The 17448-nt window shown below is 37.9% G+C and overlaps 1 protein-coding gene across 1 annotated transcript in view; it reads left to right on the top strand.

The window, feature by feature from the left end:
- Positions 1 to 5592, top strand: part of LOC115195314 (type-1 angiotensin II receptor-like) — a 29657-nt gene extending 24065 nt beyond the window's left edge. Inside the window, exons 4-5 of the mRNA XM_029755091.1 lie at positions 4808 to 4920; positions 5303 to 5592. Coding sequence (XP_029610951.1) covers positions 4808 to 4920; positions 5303 to 5534 — 345 coding nt within the window. The 3' untranslated portion in view covers positions 5535 to 5592. The remainder of the gene's footprint in view (positions 1 to 4807; positions 4921 to 5302) is intronic.
- The last annotated feature ends 11856 nt before the right edge of the window (positions 5593 to 17448 follow it).

Here is a 17448-nt window from a genome sequence, read left to right as displayed (position 1 = left end):
CTGTTATTATCCTGTTATATCCTGTTATTATCCTGTTATTATCCTGAAATATCCTGTTATTATCCTGTAATTATCCTGTTATATCCTGTTATATCCTGTTATTATCCTGTTATTATCCTATTATTATCCTATTATATCCTGTTAATATCCTGTTATATCCTGTTATATCCTGTTATTATCCTGTTATTATCCTGTTAATTATCCTCTTATATCCTGTTATTATCCTGTTATTATCCTGTTATTATCCTGTTATATCCTGTTATTATCCTGTTATATCCTGTTATTATCCTGTTATTATCCTGTTATATCCTGTTATTATCCTGTTATTATCCTATTATATCCTGTTATATCCTGTTATTATCCTGTTATTATCCTGTTATATCCTGTTATATCCTGTTATTATCCTGTTATATCCTGTTGTTATCCTGTTATATTCTGTTATTATCCTGTTATATCATGTTATTATCCTGTTATATCCTGTTATATCCTGTTATATCCTGTTATTATCCTGTTATTATCATGTTATATCCTGTTATTATCCTGTATTATCCTGTTATTATCCTGTTATATCCTCTTATTATCCTGTTATTATCCTGTTATTATCCTGTTAATTATCCTGTTATTATCATGTTATATCCTGTTATTATCCTGTTATTATCATGTTATATCCTGTTATTATCCTGTTATTATCCTGTTATTATCCTGTTATATCCTCTTATTATCCTGTTATTATCCTGTTATTATCCTGTTAATTATCCTGTTATTATCCTGTTATATCCCGTTATATCCTGTTATTATCCTGTTATATCCTGTTATTATCAAGTTATATCCTGTTATATCCTGTTATTATCCTGTTATATCCTGTTATTATCATCTTATATCCTGTTATTATCCTGTTATTATCCTGTTATTATCCTGTTATATCCTGTTATATCCTGTTAATATCCTGTTATATCCTGTTATTATCCTGTTATATCCTGTTATTATCCTGTTATTATCATGTTATATCCTGTTATTTTCCTGTTATTATCCTGTTATATCTTGTTATTATCCTGTTATATCATGTTATTATCCTGTTATATCATGTTATATCCTGTTATTATCATGGTATATCCTGTTATTATCCTGTTATAATCCTGTTATTATCCTGTTATATCCTGTTATTATCCTGTTATATCCTGTTATTATCATGTTATATCCTGTTATTATCCTGTTATATCCTGTTATATCCTGTTATTATCCTGTTATATCCTGTTATATCCTGTTATTATCCTGTTATTATCCTGTTATATCCTGTTATTATCCTGTTATATCCCGTTATTATCCTGTTAATATCCTGTTATATCCTGTTATTATCCTCTTATATCCTGTTATTATCCTGTTATATCCTGTTATATCCTGTTATTATCCTGTTATATCCTGTTATTATCCTGTTATTATCCTGTTATATCCTGTTATTATCCTGTTATTATCCTGTTATTATCCTGTTATATCCTGTTATTATCCTGTTATTATCCTGTTATATCCTGTTATATCCTGTTAATATCCTTTTATATCCTGTTATTATCCTGTTATATCCTGTTATATCCTGTTATATCCTGTTATATCCTGTTATTATCCTGTTATTATCATGTTATTATCATGTTATTATCCTGTTATATCCTGTTATATCCTGTTATATCCCGTTATTTTCCTGTTATTTTCCTGTTATATCCTGTTATTATCTTGTTATTATCCTGTTATATCCTGTCATATCCTTTTATTATCCTGTTATTATCCTGTTATTATCCTGTTATATCCTGTTCTTATCCTGTTATTATCCTGTTATTATCCTGTTATATCCTGTTATTATCATGTTATATCCTGTTATATCCTGTTATTATCCTGTTATATCCTGTTATTATCCTGTTATATCCTGTTATTATCCTGTTATTATCCTGTTATATCCTGTTATTATCCTGTTATTATCCTGTTATATCCTGTTATTATCCTGTTATATCATGTTATTATCCTGTTATATCCTGTTATATCCTGTTATATCCTGTTATTATCCTGTTATATCCTGCTATTATCCTGTTATATCCTGTTATTATCCTGTTATATCCTGTTATTATCCTGTTATTATCCTGTTATATCCTGTTATTATCCTGTTATATCCTGTTATTATCCTGTTATATCCTGTTATTATCCTGTAATTATCCTGTTATATCCTGTTATATCCTGTTATTATCCTGTTATTATCCTATTATTATCCTATTATATCCTGTTAATATCCTGTTATATCCTGTTATATCCTGTTATTATCCTGTTATTATCCTGTTAATTATCCTCTTATATCCTGTTATTATCCTGTTATTATCCTGTTATTATCCTGTTATATCCTGTTATTATCCTGTTATATCCTGTTATTATCCTGTTATTATCCTGTTATATCCTGTTATTATCCTGTTATATCCTGTTATTATCCTGTTATTATCCTGAAATATCCTGTTATTATCCTGTAATTATCCTGTTATATCCTGTTATATCCTGTTATTATCCTGTTATTATCCTATTATTATCCTATTATATCCTGTTAATATCCTGTTATATCCTGTTATATCCTGTTAATTATCCTCTTATATCCTGTTATTATCCTGTTATTATCCTGTTATTATCCTGTTATATCCTGTTATTATCCTGTTATATCCTGTTATTATCCTGTTATTATCCTGTTATATCCTGTTATAACCTGTTATTATCCTGTTATTATCCTGTTATTATCCTGTTATATCCTGTTATATCCTGTTATTATCCTGTTATATCCTGTTATTATCCTGTTATATTCTGTTATTATCCTGTTATATCATGTTATTATCCTGTTATATCCTGTTATATCCTGTTATATCCTGTTATTATCCTGTTATTGTCATGTTATATCCTGTTATTATCCTGTTATTATCCTGTTATTATCCTGTTATATCCTGTTATATCCTGTTATTATCCTGTTATTATCCTGTTATATCCTGTTATATCCTGTTATTATCCTGTTATATCCTGTTATTATCCTGTTATATTCTGTTATTATCCTGTTATATCATGTTATTATCCTGTTATATCCTGTTATATCCTGTTATTATCCTGTTATTGTCATGTTATATCCTGTTATTATACTGTTATTATCCTGTTATTATCCTGTTATATCCTGTTATTATCCTGTTATTATCCTGTTATTATCCTGTTATTATCCTGTTAATTATCATGTTATATCCTGGTATATCCTGTTATATCCTGTTATTATCCTGTTATTATCCTGTTATATCCCGTTATTATCCTGTTATTATCCTGTTATATCCTGTTAATATCCTGTTAATATCCTGTTAATATCCTGTTAATATCCTGTTATATCCTGTTGAATCCTGTTATATCCTGTTATTATCCTGTTATATCCCGTTATATCCCGTTATTATCCTGTTATATCCTGTTATTATCATGTTATATCCTGTTATATCCTGTTATTATCCTGTTATATCCTGTTATTATCATGTTATATCCTGTTATTATCCTGTTATTATCCTGTTATTATCCTGTTATATCCTGTTATTATCCTGTTATATCCTGTTATTATCCTGTTATATCCTGTTATTATCCTGTTATTATCATGTTATATCCTGTTATTTTCCTGTTATTATCCTGTTATATCTTGTTATTAACCTGTTATATCATGTTATTATCCTGTTATATCATGTTATATCCTGTTATTATCATGTTATATCCTGTTATTATCCTGTTATTATCCTGTTATATCCTGTTATTATCCTGTTATATCCTGTTATATCCTGTTATTATCCTGTTATTATCCTGTTATTATCCTGTTGTATCCTGTTATTATCCTGTTATATCCTGTTATTATCCTTTTATATCCTGTTATATCCTGTTATTATCCTGTTATATCCTGTTATTATCCTGTTATTATCCTGTTATATCCTGTTATTATCCTGTTATATCCTGTTATTATCCTGTTATTATCCTGTTATTATCCTGTTATTATCCTGTTATATCCTGTTATTATCCTGTTATTATCCTGTTATATCCTGTTATATCCTGTTATTATCCTGTTATATCCTGTTATATCCTGTTATATCCTGTTATTATCCTGTTATATCCTGTTATTATCCTGTTATTATCCTGTTATTATCCTGTTATATCCTGTTATATCCTGTTATTATCCTGTTATATCCTGTTAATATCCTGTTATATCCTGTTATATCCTGTTATTATCCTGTTATTATCCTGTTATTATCCTGTTATTATCCTGTTATTATCCTGTTATATCCTGTTATATCCTGTTATATCCTGTTATTATCCTGTTATTATCATGTTATTATCCTGTTATTATCCTGTTATATCCTGTTATATACTGTTATTATCCTGTTATATCCTGTGATTATCCTGTTATATCCTGTTATTATCCTGTTATATCCTGTTAATATCCTGTTAATATCCTGTTATTATCCTGTTATATCCTGTTAATATCCTGTTAATATCCTGTTATTATCCTGTTATTATCCTGTTATATCCTGTTATATCCTGTTATATCCTGTTATTATCCTGTTATTATCCTGTTATATCCTGTTAATATCCTGTTAATATCCTGTTATATCCTGTTATATCCTGTTATTATCCTATTATATCCTGTAATATCCTGTTATTATCATGTTATTATCCTGTTCCTCCGTGAATGTTCTCTTAAAGTGATGAGAAATGGCCTTTTTGTACTTCTAGATCTGTGCTGTGTGTAATTAATGTCATCTGTTCCTGTCCTCAGGTTTTACACTTCATGGAGCTGCTGGCCCAGCTGAAGTTTGTAACTAACTGTGTGATGGTGGACGTCATTGACACGGCCATGCCCTTCACCGTCTGCATAGCCTTCCTCAACAGGTAGTTTTGAGGTTCATCTCAGAAACCCGGAACTAAAGTTTTGCATAATTGCGTCAATGTTACATGAGTCTGTCCACAAGAGATTACCTAGAGGTTAGAGAGGCGGGCCAGCAACCGGAAGGTTGTTGGTTCGAATGCCGTTGCCAACTGGGAAAAAAATCTAGCCTGGGAACCTGTCTGTTTGTGCTATTATTACACTACTTGTGTCAACTCAACATGTTTGACATTTGACACGCAGTACTAGGAGTGGAATGTTAGCACAAAACAGGTCTGGATTTCAGGCTAGGACAAGTCTAGTGGGGAGCACATTTCAGTTTCAGTGACAATTGACAATAAAGTCTTATCTGAACTCATTTAATGTTATCTTATGTTATATCACCAGCTGTGTCAACCCCATCCTCTACAGCTTTGTGGGACAGAACTTCAGGAGAAACCTATTCCGCCTTCTCCACTGTTCCGCCGGGACACACCACTACATCAGCTCTAAGATGTCTACCCTTTCCTACCGCGTCTCCGAGGTACTGCACCTCACCAACAAAAACAAGCAGGCCGTGGAGGCCATGTCTAATGTGAAGAGAGGAGAGAAGGAGGTGGAGTGTGTAGCTATGTACTAATTCTTGAACCACAAATAGATCATGTGTTCTAATTCTAGAACAATACAGATATAATGTGTTCTAATTCTAGAACTATACAGATATAATATGTGTTCTAATTCTAGAACTATACAGATATAATATGTGTTCTAATTCTAGAACTATACAGATATAATATGTGTTTTAATTCTAGAACCATACAGATATAATATGTGTTCTAATTCTAGAACTATACAGATATAATATGTGTTTTAATTCTAGAACTATACAGATATAATATGTGTTCTACTTCTAGAACCATACAGATATAATATGTGTTCTAATTCTAGAACCATACAGATATAATATGTGTTCTAATTCTAGAACTATACAGATATAATATGTGTTCTAATTCTAGAACTATACAGATATAATATGTGTTTTAATTCTAGAACTGTCACGTTCTGACCTTAGTATGAGGTCATTTTTCCATAGTAGATTGGTCAGGGTGTGACAGGGAGGTGTTTTTCGTTGTCTCTGATTGGAAGCCATACTTAGGCAGCCTGTTTTTTATGGGGTTTTGTGGGTGGTTGTTTTCCGTTTCGTTGTTTGTACCTGACGGGACTGTTGATGGTCGTTTTGTTATTTTGCAAAGTGTTTTCATTAAAAGTAAATATGAGCACTTCACACGCTGCATTTTCGTCTCCTTTAGACGACCCTTATTACAGAACCACCCACCATGATTGGATCAAGCGGCGTGCCCAGGTAGATATGGACACCTGGTCAGTGGAAGAATGGTGGGAAAGGAGAAACTGGACTTGGGGCCAGGTAATCGAGAGATTTTGGAACTTACCTGGAAGAAACGGGAGACAGCCCCCCCAAAAATGTTGGGGGGGGCACACGAGTAGTTTGGCAGGGCAAGGGTTGAGGCCTGAGTCAACTATAAGTGCTTTTTGTAGCGAGCATGTGCCTGCCTCTCGCACTCTCACTCTCCAGTGCGCCTCTGTGGCACAGTATGTCCTGTGCTTGCTCGTCGCACTCTTCCTCTAGTGCGCGTCCATAACCCGGTACGGCCAGTGCCTGCTGTGAGCACTCGGCCCTTAGTGCGTCTCCCCAGTCCGGTGACACCGATTCCTGCTCCTCGTAAAAAGATTCCAGTGATAGTCGATGGTCCGACGGCCGTAAGGATGATTCTTGGCGAGGAACCTATTGAAATGATCCATGGCATGGAGTCAGTAGCAACGGTCATAAGTCCGGAACCGATGATGACGCCTCCCAGTCCGGGGCCTCCGGCGACGCTTCCCAGTCCGGGGCCTCTGGCGACGCTTCTCAGTCCGGAGCCTCCGGCGACGCTTCTCAGTCTGGGGCCTCCGGCGACGCTTCTCAGTCCGGAGCCTCCGGCGACGCTTCCCAGTCCGGGGCCTCCGGCGACGCTTCCCAGTCCGGGGCCTCCGGCAATGCCTCGCAGCCCAGGGCCTCCAGCGATGCCTCGCAGTCCAGAGCCTCCAGCGACGCCTCACAGCCCAGAGCCTCCAGCGGCGGCTTGGAGGTCGGAACCTCCAGTAGTGGTCTACAGCACAGGGATTCCGGTAAGGATCCACAATCCGATTCCTCCAATAATGATCTACAGGCTTATGTTACAGAAGCAGAGGAATCTACGGGCAGAATGGAGGTTTCGCCCTGAGCCAGAGCCACCTCCGTTGCTGGAGGATCGGGAGAAGAGGAATGTTCTGGGTGTTGCATATGAGCTGCCATAGACTGTTGTCACCATCCCTGCCCTCCCTTTGTGCTTGTGGTTGTTGTTGTTGTTTTTTTGGTTTAGGTGCAATCGGAGTCTGCACCTTTGGGGGGGGGGGTACTCTCACGTTCTGACCTTAGTATGAGGTCATTTTTCCATAGTAGATTGGTCAGGGCGTGACAGGGGGGTGTTTTTGTCTATGTGTTTTGGGTTTTCTGTTTTCTATGTGGGTTGTCTAGATTGTCGTTCTACGTTGTAATTTCTATGTTGTGGCCGGGTATGGTTTCCAATCAGAGGCAGGTGTTTTTCGTTGTCTCTGATTGGAAGTCATACTTAGGCAGCATGTTTATCATGGAGTTTTGTGGGTGGTTGTTTTCCGTTTTGTTGTTTGTACCTGACGGGACTGTTGATGGTCGTTTTGTTATTTTGCAAAGTGTTTTAATTAAAAGTAAATATGACCACTTCACACGGCGTATTTTGGTCTCCTTTAGATGACCCGTATTACAGGAACCATACAGATATAATATGTGTTCTAATTCTAGAACCATACAGATATAATATGTGTTCTAATTCTAGAACTATAAAGATATAATATGTGTTCTACTTCTAGAACCATACAGATATAATATGTGTTCTAATTCTAGAACCATACAGATATAATATGTGTTCTAATTCTAGAACCATACAGATATAATATGTGTTCTAATTCTAGAACTATACAGATATAATATGTGTTCTACTTCTAGAACCATACAGATATATATGTGTTCTAATTCTAGAACCATACAGATATAATATGTGTTCTAATTCTAGAACCATACAGATATAATATGTGTTCTAATTCTAGAACCATACAGATATAATATGTGTTCTAATTCTAGAACCATACAGATATAATATGTGTTCTAATTCTAGAACCATACAGATATAATATGTGTTCTAATTCTAGAACCATAAAGATATAATATGTATTCTAATTCTAGAACCATACAGATATAATATGTGTTCTAATTCTAGAACCATACAGATATAATATGTGTTCTAATTCTAGAACCATACAGATATAATATGTGTTCTAATTCTAGAACCATACAGATATAATATGTGTTCTAATTCTAGAACCATACAGATATAATATGTGTTCTAATTCTAGAACCATACAGATATAATATGTGTTCTAATTCTAGAACCATACAGATATAATATGTGTTCTAATTCTAGAACTATACAGATATAATATGTGTTCTAATTCTAGAACCATACAGATATAAAATTAAGATATAATATGTGTTCTAATTCTAGAACCATACAGATATAATATGTGTTCTAATTCTAGAACCATACAGATATAATATGTGTTCTAATTCTAGAACTATACAGATATAATATGTGTTCTAATTCTAGAACTATACAGATATAATATGTGTTTTAATTCTAGAACTGTCACGTTCTGACCTTAGTATGAGGTCATTTTTCCATAGTAGATTGGTCAGGGTGTGACAGGGAGGTGTTTTTCGTTGTCTCTGATTGGAAGCCATACTTAGGCAGCCTGTTTTTTATGGGGTTTTGTGGGTGGTTGTTTTCCGTTTCGTTGTTTGTACCTGACGGGACTGTTGATGGTCGTTTTGTTATTTTGCAAAGTGTTTTCATTAAAAGTAAATATGAGCACTTCACACGCTGCATTTTCGTCTCCTTTAGACGACCCTTATTACAGAACCACCCACCATGATTGGATCAAGCGGCGTGCCCAGGTAGATATGGACACCTGGTCAGTGGAAGAATGGTGGGAAAGGAGAAACTGGACTTGGGGCCAGGTAATCGAGAGATTTTGGAACTTACCTGGAAGAAACGGGAGACAGCCCCCCCAAAAATGTTGGGGGGGGCACACGAGTAGTTTGGCAGGGCAAGGGTTGAGGCCTGAGTCAACTATAAGTGCTTTTTGTAGCGAGCATGTGCCTGCCTCTCGCACTCTCACTCTCCAGTGCGCCTCTGTGGCACAGTATGTCCTGTGCTTGCTCGTCGCACTCTTCCTCTAGTGCGCGTCCATAACCCGGTACGGCCAGTGCCTGCTGTGAGCACTCGGCCCTTAGTGCGTCTCCCCAGTCCGGTGACACCGATTCCTGCTCCTCGTAAAAAGCCTCCAGTGATAGTCGATGGTCCGACGGCCGTAAGGATGATTCTTGGCGAGGAACCTATTGAAATGATCCATGGCATGGAGTCAGTAGCAACGGTCATAAGTCCGGAACCGATGATGACGCCTCCCAGTCCGGGGCCTCCGGCGACGCTTCCCAGTCCGGGGCCTCTGGCGACGCTTCTCAGTCCGGAGCCTCCGGCGACGCTTCTCAGTCTGGGGCCTCCGGCGACGCTTCTCAGTCCGGAGCCTCCGGCGACGCTTCCCAGTCCGGGGCCTCCGGCGACGCTTCCCAGTCCGGGGCCTCCGGCAATGCCTCGCAGCCCAGGGCCTCCAGCGATGCCTCGCAGTCCAGAGCCTCCAGCGACGCCTCACAGCCCAGAGCCTCCAGCGGCGGCTTGGAGGTCGGAACCTCCAGTAGTGGTCTACAGCACAGGGATTCCGGTAAGGATCCACAATCCGATTCCTCCAATAATGATCTACAGGCTTATGTTACAGAAGCAGAGGAATCTACGGGCAGAATGGAGGTTTCGCCCTGAGCCAGAGCCACCTCCGTTGCTGGAGGATCGGGAGAAGAGGAATGTTCTGGGTGTTGCATATGAGCTGCCATAGACTGTTGTCACCATCCCTGCCCTCCCTTTGTGCTTGTGGTTGTTGTTGTTGTTTTTTTGGTTTAGGTGCAATCGGAGTCTGCACCTTTGGGGGGGGGTACTCTCACGTTCTGACCTTAGTATGAGGTCATTTTTCCATAGTAGATTGGTCAGGGCGTGACAGGGGGGTGTTTTTGTCTATGTGTTTTGGGTTTTCTGTTTTCTATGTGGGTTGTCTAGATTGTCGTTCTACGTTGTAATTTCTATGTTGTGGCCGGGTATGGTTTCCAATCAGAGGCAGGTGTTTTTCGTTGTCTCTGATTGGAAGCCATACTTAGGCAGCATGTTTATCATGGAGTTTTGTGGGTGGTTGTTTTCCGTTTTGTTGTTTGTACCTGACGGGACTGTTGATGGTCGTTTTGTTATTTTGCAAAGTGTTTTAATTAAAAGTAAATATGACCACTTCACACGGCGTATTTTGGTCTCCTTTAGATGACCCGTATTACAGGAACCATACAGATATAATATGTGTTCTAATTCTAGAACCATACAGATATAATATGTGTTCTAATTCTAGAACTATAAAGATATAATATGTGTTCTACTTCTAGAACCATACAGATATAATATGTGTTCTAATTCTAGAACCATACAGATATAATATGTGTTCTAATTCTAGAACCATACAGATATAATATGTGTTCTAATTCTAGAACTATACAGATATAATATGTGTTCTACTTCTAGAACCATACAGATATAATATGTGTTCTAATTCTAGAACCATACAGATATAATATGTGTTCTAATTCTAGAACCATACAGATATAATATGTGTTCTAATTCTAGAACCATACAGATATAATATGTGTTCTAATTCTAGAACCATACAGATATAATATGTGTTCTAATTCTAGAACCATACAGATATAATATGTGTTCTAATTCTAGAACCATAAAGATATAATATGTATTCTAATTCTAGAACCATACAGATATAATATGTGTTCTAATTCTAGAACCATACAGATATAATATGTGTTCTAATTCTAGAACCATACAGATATAATATGTGTTCTAATTCTAGAACCATACAGATATAATATGTGTTCTAATTCTAGAACCATACAGATATAATATGTGTTCTAATTCTAGAACCATACAGATATAATATGTGTTCTAATTCTAGAACCATACAGATATAATATGTGTTCTAATTCTAGAACCATACAGATATAATATGTGTTCTAATTCTAGAACCATACAGATATAATATGTGTTCTAATTCTAGAACCATACAGATATAATATGTGTTCTAATTCTAGAACCATACAGATATAATATGTGTTCTAATTCTAGAACCATACAGATATAATATCTGTTCTAATTCTAGAACCATACAGATATAATATGTGTTCTAATTCTAGAACCATACAGATATAATATGTGTTCTAATTCTAGAACCATACAGATATAATATGTGTTCTAATTCTAGAACCATACAGATATAATATGTGTTCTAATTCTAGAACCATACAGATATAATATGTGTTCTAATTCTAGAACCATACAGATATAATATGTGTTCTAATTCTAGAACTATACAGATATAATATGTGTTCTAATTCTAGAACCATACAGATATAATATGTGTTCTAATTCTAGAACCATACAGATATAATATGTGTTCTAATTCTAGAACCATACAGATATAATATGTGTTCTAATTATATTTCCTGGTCAGAACCTAGGTTGAAGTGAGAGAAACTTAAGACAACGTACAAATTTCATGCAGAAGCTTTCGAAAATTAACACATTCATTGGACCTGCACCGTTGTTGATTCTTCAGAAATCTAGTAATAAAGCTGACGTAGATCATTTTAAAAACATTTAACTGAATAGAATGACAGTAAAACAGTTATACTATGTGTTGGCTGAGTAGTTAGCGGAAATTCACTACAATTTGTGTTAATTTTCAAAACTTTTTGTAGGGAAAGTGTGGAACCATAAACACAATTATTAATTTGAGCAAATATTTAGGAAGAGGTCATAATTTTTTGGAGTCTGTGAAGGTAGAAACCACATGGAAAAAGTGATACACAAGTTACTTCTAAAAAAATTGATTTTGTGAACAAACTCTTGCACTTGACTTTTTTTCCCACTTTCGGGGCGTCAAGTAGCCTAGCGGTTAGAGGTGGCAGGTAGCCTAGCGGTTAGATCGGCAGGTAGCCTAGTGGTTAGAGGAGGCAGGTAGCCTAGCGGTTAGAGGTGGCAGGTAGCCTAGCGGTTAGAGGTGGCAGGTAGCCTAGCGGTTAGATCGGCAGGTAGCCTAGTGGTTAGAGGAGGCAGGTAGCCTAGCGGTTAGATCGGCAGGTAGCCTAGCGGTTAGAGGAGGCAGGTAGCCTAGCGGTTAGAGGAGGCAGGTAGCCTAGCGGTTAGAGGAGGCAGGTAGCCTAGCGGTTAGAGGAGGCAGGTAGCCTAGCGGTTAGAGCGTCAGATAGCCTAGCGGTTAGAGGAGGCAGGTAGCCTAGGGGTTAGAGGAGGCCGGTAGCCTAGTGGTTAGAGGAGGCAGGTAGCCTAGCGGTTAGAGAGGCAGGTAGCCTAGTGGTTAGAGGAGGCAGGTAACCTAGTGGTTAGATGAGGCAGGTAGCCTAGCGGTTAGAGGAGGCGTGTAGCCTAGCGGTTAGAGGAGGCAGGTAGACTAGCGGTTAGAGGAGGCAGGTAGACTAGCGGTTAAAGGAGGCAGGTAGCCTAGTGGTTAGAGGAGGCAGTTAGCCTAGTGGTTAGAGGAGGCAGGTAGCCTAGTGGTTAGAGGAGGCAGGTAGCCTAGTGGTTAGAGGAGGCAGGTAACCTAGTGGTTAGAGGAGGCAGGTAGCCTAGTGGTTAGAGGAGGCAGGTAACCTAGTGGTTAGAGGAGGCAGGTAACCTAGTGGTTAGAGGAGGCAGGTAGCCTAGCGATTAGAGAGGCAGGTAGCCTAGCGGTTAGAGGAGGCAGGTAACCTAGCGGTTAGAGGAGGCAGGTAACCTAGTGGTTAGATGAGGCAGGTAGCCTAGCGGTTAGAGGAGGCGTGTAGCCTAGCGGTTAGAGGAGGCAGGTAGACTAGCGGTTAGAGGAGGCAGGTAGACTAGCGGTTAGAGAGGCAGGTAGCCTAGTGGTTAGAGTGTTGGGCCAATAACCGACAGGTTGCTAGATCGAATCCCCCGAGCTGACAAGGTACAAATCTGTCGTTCTGCCCCTGAACGAGGCAGTTAACCCACTGTCCCCTGGTAGGCCGTCATTGTAAATAAGATTTTGTTCTTAAACTGACTTGCCTAGTTAAATAAAGGTTAAATTAAAAATACTAACTCTGACCTTGCTGATAGCTACTTTAATGAGGAAAACATTTACTTATTGTGTCTGTGATATGTGGTTGTCCCACCTGAAGATAAATGCATTAAGTGTAACTATCTCTGGATAGGAGTGTCTGCTGTAAAATGTCAAACGTATGGTGGTATTACAAATGTTGTATTGTAGATATGTAGTGGCCTTATGATGTTATATGTACTATTTAATTAGGGATTCAAGCAGGGAAGCTGGTGAAATGCTATTGTATTGTATTTGTCCCTTTTTCCTCCGTTGCTAAAAAATTATAATTCCTGTGAAATGAAAAGTCCCAGGACTGTGCAACTTAGCAACATGGTAAAGGCCCAAGGACCACACCCCTCTCGTGCAATATCATGCCAATTGGCCACATGGCGGCGCTATAACAAGTGATTGAAAATGCAACACTTTAAAGGTTAACCCCCAGCACCCCGTGTGACCTAGAGTCATGAAATTTAGTTCATAGTTCCCTCTCCTCACAAGGAACACAATTGGCTCAAGAACCTATAGTCCGCCATGATGAATTTTCCACCATTTTGAATGTTGTGAAAATCACTTAAAACACTACTCCTCTAGCACCGATTGACCGATCTGAATGAAACTTGACATGTGGCATGTACGGACCAAGGTCTCTCAACACAATATTTTCCAGACTAGTAACAAAAACAACATGGCAGCTATTGACCAATGAACATTCACATGCGTGTGGTCTTACACATACTTAAACAAATCAGACAAGGATGGGTACACATGCTCCAAACCCTGTCAAGACTTAACATATCTAACCATATTTAGATCAATATTCTTGTTCTGTTTGAATCTGAGTGATGAAATTTGGCACACATGCTAAGGGAGGTGAGTCTAGCTAACTTGTAGAGTATGGTTGAGTTTGGCAACATAGTGACGCTGTAAGACAGGAAAAAAAATGTCATGCAATCTCATTGGTTCATAGCGTCCATGGCGTTTTAGCTAGACTCTTAATAAAGACGTGTATCGGAACTACATTTGGTTCCGATCGGTCCGGCGGTTCGGGATAAGAAGACGTTTAAAATAAATCTCATTCAAAATAGTCCAAAATACATCAAAAGCATTTTGCATGATCTGGTTGATTTTGAGTTCTGATATTTTACAACAGAACTTTATGGTCCAGTCAACGACCTAGGCCTTCACAACAGAACTTTATGGTCCAGTCAACCACCTAGGCCTTCACAACAGAACTTTAAGGTCCAGTCAACCACCTAGGTCTTCACAACAGAACTTTAAGGTCCAGTTAACGTCCTAGGCCTAGCTGTAACGTATGGCACATGAGATTAGGGAGAAATAGGGTTGTAAAATTATAGTAACTTTCCCGAAATTCCCAGGTTTTCCAGAAATCCCGGTTGGAGGTTTATTCCTGCTTATTCCCTCCTAATTCCTATCATTTTACTATCAGAATTTCTGGAAAACACAGGAATTTCAGGAAAGTTACTGTGCAACTCTAGGGAGAAATGATGATGATGATGATATACTTTCTGTTTATATTCTGTATCTGCGGCAGATCAGTTGTCTTGGTGTTATCGAAACATGTTGACATCTTTCAATAGACGTATCTATTCTGTAAGTGTACAGTATATAAATAAAATGGAACAAGTCTAAATCCTATACATCTCCTTGTGATTTCTGCTTGTTGTGCACTTCTTCATCGATAGGGAAAAAGAGAGGTACAGGGTAGTAACCTACCCAATAGGTTGCATAATTTCCACATCATCCCTACGCCTCCACACGCTTGTGTCAAAGCAAAAGTCTTAGTAATATACAGGCCTGGTCGTTCTGTATTGTCAAAAATCAACCGTCTGATCTGAACACAACTTATACTGATTGCTAAAACGTTTGCTAGATGTTTTTCATAAGTTGTTATATGACTGCGCTCCAAGTCACGTGTCAGAACAGACCAATGACCTTGGCTAGTCCATGCTCCGCACCATTCTAGAACAGCCATTAGAAGGATTCCATCACAGCTTGTTAATCATTGAAGACGTTCTCATTGAGAAGCTACTGTATCCCTGGACTAACACCTGCTGCTAACAGGTGGTCAGATAGGCTTCTGGACAGAGAGATAGCACTGGGCCACTCGGCTGAGGATGGGGATTGTGGTGGAGAGAGTGGGGGTGGGTGGAGGCACAGAGGCTTGTGATTGGTGGAGAGGGAGAGGATCAGGGGTTATAAAGGATGGGGATTGATGAAGACAGCTTCACTGGCAACATGATGAAGATTCTTCTGCTTCTAGGATTTGTGGCAGTGGCCCTGGCTGAGGTGACGCGTTTCGACGGGTAAAATATCGACCTTTTTATTTTGGTGTTTCAAATCACACAATCTCAGAATATGACATGGAAAATTATACTTAGAAAATTATGAAGATAGACTCTGTATGTTGCAATCTATGCTGCCATGTGGCTTATTGGTGACGAATGGAGACCTCGTGAATGCCCATGTGGACGACTGTATACTGATATGTTCATTAATGTTCCTTGAGATCTATAAAATGTGTTCAATTACCCAGTTGGCGCAAAACGTTCTGAGAACCATATGTTTCTTAGAGATTGGTGAGAGCGTGGTTGTCCTATGGTTATTTTGCATACAACCTTACCACAACGTTCTGGGAATGGCGCAAAATAGTTTCGGAAACTTTCTCAGCACATTTAAGGAACATAGGAAAAAAAACATAATTTTATTATTACTTTAACAGAACGTTTCCTAAAAGTAAAAGAATTGGTAAATTGAATTTGGTAAGACTTTATTTGGATAGTCCATCTGTAGATACTCTACAGACTATCAGTAACATTTCAACTAACTATCTAATAACCCTAGCTCTAAACCTAACTTTAACCCTTATCCTAACCCTTACCTTAACCCTTAGCCTAATCATAAATTTAACCCTTACCTTAACCCTTAGCCTAATCCTAAACTTAACCCTTACCTTAACCCTTAGCCTAATCCTAAACTTAACCCTTACCTTAACCCTTAGCCTAACCCTAAACTTAACCCTTACCTTAACCCTTAACATAATCCTAAACTTAACCCTTACCTTAACCCTTAGCCTAATCCTAATCCTAAACTTAACCCTTACCTTAACCCTTATCTTAACCCTAAATTTAACCCTTACCTTAACCCTTAGCCTAATGCTAAACTTAACCCTTACCTAACCCTTATCCTAATCCTAAACTTAACCCTTAGCCTAATCCTAAACTTAACCCTTACCTTAACCCTTATCCTGACCCTAAACTTAACCCTTAGCCTAATCCTAAACTTAACCCTTAGCCTAATCCTAAACTTAACCCTTACCTTAATCCTTATCCTGCACCTCTATGATTAGGAGTGGTTAAATGCAGAGAAACATTTCAGTTGAATGCATTCAGTTGTGCATCTGACTAGGTATCCCCCCTTTCCTTTATTCTAAACCTAACCCTAATCGTAACCTTAGCAAGCAGTTCCTTATCAACAGATAGTTTGTTTAAAGTATGACCATCTCTAGAGCATCTACACATGAGAAATCCAGACTGTCCAAATAAAGTGTGACCTTTTAATTTTAATTTTGGCAACGTTCTCCAACTGGTTTGACATTGGGAATGTTCTCGAATAGTTCCGGGAATGTTTTTCTGTGATAATTTCAGTACTTCAGCATTATGTTTCCTACTGGTGGAACATTGAGAAAAAAACCACAAGAGAACTTCAGTAACGTTTCTGTTCTCAGCATCAAGAAAACTCTCTCTATTCTCTATCTTGTTAAGTGTGTTCAGGTGAGCGCTTATTTAAAAAACATGGCATACTAGCTCCATCCTGGTGGCGCACTGGACTAACTCCATTGGATAGAGAACAGAAAATTATAGTTTAAAATCTCTGATGCCATGTCACAATAAAAATAAATCTGTTTGCAAGATCAATGCTTAAGGAAATTAATTTCCATGTTTCTTATCTGTGCTTGGAGTTTTAAAAAAAGTTAACCCAAAATAAGCTAGCAGTGTTATTCATGGTAGGTTTTATTAAAAAACCTCCAAATATCCTATAATTACATTCTCAGAGCATTAATTTAAAAAAAAACATGGAAAACTATGAAGGAACTAAAGCAAAATGTTCTCAGAACCTTCCTGGAACCTAAA

Source organism: Salmo trutta, chromosome 6 (genome assembly GCF_901001165.1).
Source record: "Salmo trutta chromosome 6, fSalTru1.1, whole genome shotgun sequence".
Classification (NCBI taxonomy): domain Eukaryota; kingdom Metazoa; phylum Chordata; class Actinopteri; order Salmoniformes; family Salmonidae; genus Salmo; species Salmo trutta.
The sequence above is the reverse complement of the archived record's forward strand: the minus strand, read 5'-3'. Positions and strand labels throughout refer to the sequence as shown.